Raw genomic sequence first — 8,051 nt, forward strand, 5'->3', positions numbered from 1 at the left:
GATAATATACTGATCTCTCCCTCTTGGATTTGGGATGTTGCTATGCCTCGGTACGGCTGCTCTAACTGGGAATTACATGACAGTTAAGTACTGTTCTGATGTCTGTTATGAGAGAAATCCAAATTTCATGGAATTTCAAAATGGCACCGCAGAAGGGATGTCGCAGAGAAACATGAGACAGGAGGAAAAACATTTGACATTGTGAGAAAAAAAGAAAGAGTTGTAGTTGCACAAGGGACTAGCTTGCTTGTTTTGTGGTTGTACCTCCTGGCAAATGTGATATTACTCTCTCTCTCTCTCTCTGCTTTTGTTTGCTCTTGTTCAGGTGCATGCTCTTTTCACTCACCTAATCAAACAAAGACACACTGTGAGTCAAAGAGGGAACACAAAGGCAAAACTGTAGAAGGGGTTCCCTCAATGCCCTGACTGATGTTGTTTTTAGTGAAACCAATGAAGAAGGGCAGTGCTACCGAGCTCCTGGAGGAATCTGCTTTCAGCGGCTTTCAACAGTCTCTCTCAGTTAACACTAATCTGCCTGATCTCCACCTCAAAGTCATTCACTCCTAAACATGCAAATAAACATATTCAGCCCTCTTTCTAACCAAAGCTACTATCAAACATGTGTTTGATCAGCAGAGGGCCTGTGAATGGCAGATCATTATACATCTGAAATAGGTGCCCTGCCCCAACCTTACAGGGAAGGCTCTCATTGTTGCTTCGTATGTAATTACTCTCACCTTCAACAGTGATGGGGAACATTGCCTCTACAGCAGCCCCAGAGCAAACAGAGGTGTGTGTGTGTGTGTGTGTGTGTGTGTGTGTGTGTGTGTGTGCGCGTTATATTGATGTTTGAGTTTCTAATGGAATATTGTGCAAAATACAGTATACTTTCCCAGGCACACTTTCAATTGAGCAATGTAGATACATCGAAACATTCACTGGAACAGTTCTTGCCACATACAATGATTGAGTACCCGAGGCCTTCCACTGCTTCCTTAAACTGTAATCTTTTGATCTCAGGGATTTGTGCACCATAACACCTGAAAGGATAAGACGGCACTTTCATTATGTACTACAATACTTGCTCTACAACTTGCTGCTCAGTGTAACATCGTAATCATTTTGGGATGTTAATGTCAGAGTTGCAAATACCATCCTCTGTGAAAGGACAAAGAAGCCTGTAGTTTTCAGCAAAATTGTCACTTTTACTCCTCATGTTAACTCTTCTTTCCCACCAGAGCCAAATGAAGGGTAGTTCTCCAAAAGACAGATGATTTATATGTGCTGCTGTTGTTGAATAAGTGGAAGAGGTGACAGAGTTCAGTCATCAAAGATAACACAGCCGTTTTAGTGCATCAGGAGCATGCATGTTGGGAGAGCCCCCCGCCAGTTAGAGCCAAATTCCTGTGAGTGTGTGTGTGTGCGCGCATGCATGTGTGTCTGTGTGTGCATGTGTGTCTGTGTCTGTGTGTGCATGTGTGTGTGTGTAACGACTAAGACACTGAAGCTGAGAACCCCACTCCAAACAGACAGGCCTGGACTAGTAAACAGGTGCTGCTGGGGCAGCTGAGGATGAGGACATGGGGTGTCTTCAGAAAGCCTGATCAAAGAGAAGCTGCCTGAGCCGCCAGTCAACCAGACAGGCTGATTTATGTCACCGTGTCAGAGTACTTTATGACTGCTTGCAATAGCAGCAGCAGCAGCTAATACACAGGTATATAGAAAGGTTTAAACCGAATTTCAACCACACCTCTACACACAATGACAGAAGCTAGCTGTGTAATAATAAGCATAGGGACAAAGGGAGAGGGTCTTAGTCATCTACATGTACGCATATGACTGTTTAGACACTGATGTGCTGGCTTTACGGCTCAGCAGAAGTGATGATGTTCCTGATGCTTTTTCATGGAGAGTGAGTCAACCTTGGGCTGTTCTGTCATAGTAACTGTACGTTTGTAACAGTCAGCCATGCAGCATCATCTCAAATGATGGTGTGAGAGTACGTCCCCCCCTCCCCACATGTGGAAACATTCCAGTGAAAATAGAAGTAAAAATCAAAAGGTTTGATGAAAAGGTTTGATGATACTTTCAACGAAGCTGATCACAACCAGAAGCTTTATTTTTAGTTTATTTAGTCAAACACTTCCTCTAAAATGCTGTTGCCACGTGAACTGGTGTAGAGACATGTGGGTGTTGTATCGGAGAGAGAGAGTTGTAGAGAGAGGAAGAAAGTGTGAAGGGAGGGGTGAGAGAATGAGAGTGAGTGAATGGGTGTGCAAGGGGCTGTGGGGGGGGGTGAGTAGGGTCTTTCAGAGAGGGGCCATGGTGGGACTTTGAGATATGGTGATCTGAAGACCCTCAACCCCAGTCACATGCCGGCTGCCAGATTCCCCACTGAGACAAACAAAACATCCCGTCTACCACACCATCGCTAGGGACAACAACTGGGCTATGAGATGGCCCTGTGACACACAGACATTACTTAATGAGCCACTTACCTGATTCGATCACAGCAGCTCATGGACCCAGTTAATAAAGTACTTGGACTGCTAAGGAAAACTGGGTAGGTCTAACTATATGGAACAAAACAAGACCAGCTCTCTACTCTATCTTCTAAAAATAGAAAGAGACACGTTTTTAACATCAGGGGCATGTAGAGTTTATTGAAAAACATTTTGGGGTTGACACTACTCTGCCCTTGCTCACATACTTCAGAGTATTTCCCTTTGAAAAGAAGATAGTGAAGCCTGCTTGGATGAATAAGCCCCAGAGGGGGGTGGTAACTGTCATTTATATTTACAGCCTTCCCAGACACCTTAGGGGCTGTTATCCAGGTGGCCTCTGTTGAAGCTCTCAAAAACACTCACCTTTTTCGCAACACAGCATATCAATAGACAGTGCTTGACTTTGATTCAGCCACAGTGAAGACGTGAGTCATGTGCTTTTGACTGTTAAAAACGGGTTGGGCTGATGCTGGAACTTGAATGCCCTTGGGGGAGAGAATATATTTACACTCGACCTGCAACTTTATTAGACCTGGGAATATTTTCTCACATGAGGTGCAACAATCTGACAAAGTTTTAAAGTAGAGATAAAGTGTATTGTGTTTAGTTTGATGTTTTCCTAAATTGTCTTCTGGTTTGACCAAGTGAAATTCATTGACCTGAGGGGGGGGGGGGGGGGGGGGGGCATCTACCTGACTGACAAGAGGGAGAGATCATCAAAGCCGTTCATACCTACCATGACATTCTGCTCAACATGTATTCAATCGGATGACTATTCTCATTATCGCTAGTGGTTGAAGGTTCATGTCTCATGGATTAGAACACATTTGCATTATAATGCCACATAGTGGGATGACATTGCTAACGGTCATTTCAGAGATGTAAACAAACACACAGACTGGTTCATGTGCTCTGACAGATACATTCAAAACCCAAAGCCCAGGAGGCAGCTGGGCAGTGCTCATATTTGTGTGGCTTCCACTCAAGATGGGACTTGTAGTTTTAAGGGGCTGTGCCTTCAATTGTTTACAGTGTAGGAGCAATTAGCCCCCACCAAACTCAGTGTGTTGTCAGATTAGTTTCAGTCAATAGGTTAGCATGCTATAGAAAACTAGTCTCAGTCAATACATAACTGCTTCAAAACCACACCAGATGTGTCTTTAGAAATATCTCTGTCTTGGTGATAAGAAGACGATAGATGACAGATATTGTGTATTGTGTTTTGCAGTTATCCTCTTCTCAAAGCCAGACCCTTCAAACGGTCTAATCCTGTCCTGAATGACTGGGATTATTGCATAACCCCCTTCCCTAAAACACACACTCACACACACACACAGGCACTCACATGTGCGCGTACACACACAGAATACATTCTGCAATATGACGTAGCCATAAGTGGCGGGACGACTTCCGAGCAAACAAGCAAGCAAACATAGAATTACTAACTTGTCAAAGGTCTTGCTTGTTTGTACCGGAAGAAACATCATATCTCTCTCTACATTTGTGGCATAGATGCTCAGCTAAACAGAACTATGAGCTAAACTGTAATCAACAAAAAAATAGTAAAGCCATAGGCTGATTACCTCCATAACAGAATTAAAACCCAACTTGAATGAGAGTGAGAGGTTATTAGTGAGAGGATATGATCAGGCCCTTATCTGCATATTTGTGCTCTGAATTTCATTCTAAGCCCCCCCAAAAAGAAGGTATTTAAATCAAAGGCTCAACATCAGCAATGACCTGATTTGATGTAACAAATAAGTTGAAAAACTAGAAAACAGAAACAAAGCAAACTTAAAAGCCTTTGTTGACTTATTGTTTATATATGGAACATAGAAGTGAATAGATAAATGTTAATAGGAGTGGAATATGAAAGGCTCGCTCTCAAAAATGCTTGACTCTACAATAATAAAAACAGTGCTTTGTTCAAAATCTCTTTGATGTCATCAAACCTTTTTACATTAGTCATTTCAAATAAATGGCCATGAATGGAGCTGGCTCTGGATTTCCAATGATGCTTTCCTTCCCAACACTTAAGCAAAACTGTAGCGATGCCATTGTTCTTAATGGTGCTCATGTACTTCATTGAGAACATGGTATAAACATACATCTGAGCATTCATTAAGCTCTCATCAAATATGCATTAATCTCTGTATAATTACACAGATGTCCTCTTGAAAGAGAATGATAAGTCAAGTGTTCAAACAAACACACATACACACACACACACACACACACACACACACACACATACACACAAACTTATTGCATTCTGCAGGCCAGATCAATATATAAAAGCCAATAATCTGCTTTCAGACCACAATCTGTTTAAGTGAACTTATCCACATAGCAAACAAAAAACACCCAGTGTAATATACAATTCCAGTTTTAGAACATGTAAAACTAGATGTTTTATTCTTTTATTCTTTTTTTATTTATAAAATATGAACTTTTAGAAATATATACAAATGTTCCCTGCTATAAAAACAGCAAAGAAAAAAAAACAGGAAAACTCAACTGTCTGTACAAATAACTTTTGCAATATCTAGTGCTTGTTGATTTATTTATGGCATGAATTTGCTTCACAATAGGCAGTCCATAAGGTCTTGAGCCCCTTTCAACAGCTGCTTTCTCACTTCAGTCCAAACAAGTATGACACTGCCTTGATTTCCATTAAAAAGCCACAATACGCAACACGAGAGGGCCTCCATCTCCCAGACCATTCACTTCCATTGTCAAAGGAGTCCTTTCATTGTCTTTATTCTGTTTCTACAGTACAAGTGTCTTTTTTTGCCACTATGGAAAACATCTATTGCACATTATTCAAGCAACCCCATGACATATCCAGTGGTTTATTCCACTTTCTTTGTCTTGGAAACCAACTACTTTTTTTTCTCTCTCTCAAGTTCTTAACGGATAAGTGGTTCCAGGAGTAGCAGATCTTTTTAAACAAAGGCAGTTCTTGATGCTTGAGAGGGATCAAGACACAAAAATAACTTGTTACATTGCATTATCTTAAAGAAAGTTTGCATAAATTAAATATGTTGTCTCTTTTGTTGGCACTCTGATTATAAAGTCTGGTTTAGGTAAGGGCTTTAGACATGTTTTGGCTTTGCACACTGTGAGAGGGCCAGCTCAAACACATGTGGGAGGGGGCCTAGTAGGTTCATACTTAGTGTTGTGACCTTTGAGGGATGGGTGAGGTTTGATGTATGGCCCACTGCTCGTGAACACGCTGGCAGCCTTCCTCCTTGTCCTCTTCTTCAGCTTCCGGCTGAACACGTTCTGCCATGACTGCAATGTCTTAGAGGTCCAGATCCACATGCCACTTGTGATGCCCACTACCAGCAACATGAATATCTTTACCATGAAGATTTCCACAGCCGGGATGGAACTCTTCATAATGCACTCCTCTGACTCAGAGTTGCTGCTTCTGTCCATACACTTTTGCTCCCCGGCTAGAATCCTCCAGTAGTCCATGTTGAGCCTCTCGTAGAAGTAGCAGGCGATGACGCAGGTGGCGGGCACAGTGTAGAGGACAGAGAAGACCCCAATGCGCACCATGAGTTTCTCCAGCTTATCTGTGTTCTCCCCCTCTGTCTTCATGATCTTACGGATGTGGAAGAGGGCCACGAAGCCTGACAGCAGGAAGGAGGTGCCAATGATGAGGTAGCAGGAGAGGGGAATGAGCACGAAGCCTGTGAGAGCTTTCACATCCATACTGCCCACGTAGCACACCCCCGTCAGCTCGTCCCCCGCCACCTTCCTCATCACCAGGATCATGATGGTCTTGACCGCAGGGATGGCCCATGCTGCAAGGTGAAAGTAGCTGCTGTTGGCCTCGATGGCCTCGTGGCCCCACTTCTTCCCTGCAGCCAGGAACCATGTGAGGGTCAGGATGACCCACCATAGAGAACTGGCCATGCCAAAGTAGTAGAGGATGAGGAAGACAATGGTGCAGCCTGTGCTCTCCAGGCCCTCCTGGATGATGTACTGGACCCCACTGTCCCTGTCACAGGCAATGCTATCTGCCCCCACAAACAGTCGAATAAGGTAGCCCACAGAGTAGACACAGTAGGACATGGAAAGGAAGATGATGGGCCTCTCAGGGTATTTAAAGCGCTGCGGGTCGATGAGGAAGGTGAGCACAGTGAAGGAGCTGGAGACAAAGCAGAGGATGGACCAGATGGCCATCCAGACCAGCGAGAACTGCTTGTCTGCCTGGCTCCAGTACACATCCACCTTGGGGTAGCACTTTGGGGCACAGGATTCACTCTTCTGTACATAGTGGAATTTGCCTGGGTTACTGCAGGTCTCCTTGTTGTTGCTCTCCCTTATATGCAGGTCCTGGCCGCTGAGGGGCCGTTGGGGTCTGAAGTCTGGGCGCTGTGTGTGGGAGCCTTTGGGGGACTCATCTGTGCCGTTATTTGGCGCCTCCATGCAGAGGTTGTTGGGGTCATTTTTTGTGGGAAGTCTGGAGCAGTCAAGGGAGTCAGGCCAGTGAAAGTTAAACTGCTCCATTATGGGGGAGCACTTTTGCCTGGCCTGCTCACACATCACTCTACAAGCAGGGATGGGGGTGGAAACCTGCTCCGTGCACATGGGGGCATACAACGAGCATAGAAAGAATTTGAGATGACTGTGGCATCCAAACTCTATCAGCGGGGCAAACTCATGTAGCTTAATGGCTGCTTCTCCCTGGTCTTCATGACCCATCAGATTGGGCATCCTAGTCATGTTGTAACCAATGTCCTTACACAGGGGAATAACAATGTGTTGACATCTCCCCTCTCCCGGCCGGTCTGGGTCTATGGAGCTAATGGCTGAGCAGCCACCACTCAAACAGCCCAGGAACAGATAGATAAGGCTCAGTTGGGCAGTAGAATACATCCTCTTGTCTTTGATCCCTCAAGTAGCAAATAATTGAGGATAAAATGTTCACCTTGTAGGACAACGCAGAAGTTGCGTTTCCTCCCAAAAAAAACAAGTACTTACAAGCTTACTGTAGCTTGTGTTTATGAATTTGCAAACCAATGGATCAAAATGTACGGAACTGTCTATGAAAGGACCATAGTTTCCTCTTTATTTGTTATTCCTGATTAGAATTTAATTCCAGCGCGAATTCCAAAAATGAAAATAATTGTCTTTCAAAGTAATTGGCGCTTACCATAAAGTCCATGCTTTGAAGTATATCAGTTTGTTGCTAATTAATCCAACATTTGGCTGCAGTAAATCTGACTCCGTTGCCACTGATAATGTTTCCGTCCACTTCGGTTCTTTTTATAATTAGTGAGTAGTTCCGATCCAGAGGAACGTTCACAAGCTTGTTTCCCAGAGCGCGGTATCCTGCTATGTTTTCCAGCGCGAATTGTAAGAATAATTGTAAACTGAACAAAATTGTCCTCCTTCTCTTGCACCGTGTAGGGGTACGTGCGCACTAAAATGATACTTAGATGGTGTAATATCCCTCCTCATAAACGAATATGTATTCATTCATAACTACACTCCGGAGACGACATCAGTTCGTGTGGTTGGTGGCACTGCTCG

At 43.9% G+C, this 8,051-nt stretch overlaps 1 protein-coding gene across 1 annotated transcript; it reads right to left on the bottom strand.

The window, feature by feature from the left end:
• Positions 1 to 5,639: 5,639 nt before the first annotated feature.
• On the bottom strand, positions 5,640 to 7,394 carry fzd10 (frizzled class receptor 10; the record flags this gene model as incomplete). Its single annotated transcript, XM_080531440.1, has 1 exon — positions 5,640 to 7,394. One exon carries the CDS (start codon positions 7,392 to 7,394, stop codon positions 5,640 to 5,642), a length of 1,755 nt encoding a protein of 584 aa, XP_080387566.1.
• Between the last annotated feature and the right edge of the window lie 657 nt (positions 7,395 to 8,051).

This window comes from Nansenia antarctica (genome assembly GCF_963989245.1).
Source record: "Nansenia antarctica genome assembly, chromosome: 5".
In the NCBI taxonomy this organism is placed as follows: Eukaryota; Metazoa; Chordata; class Actinopteri; order Argentiniformes; family Microstomatidae; genus Nansenia; species Nansenia antarctica.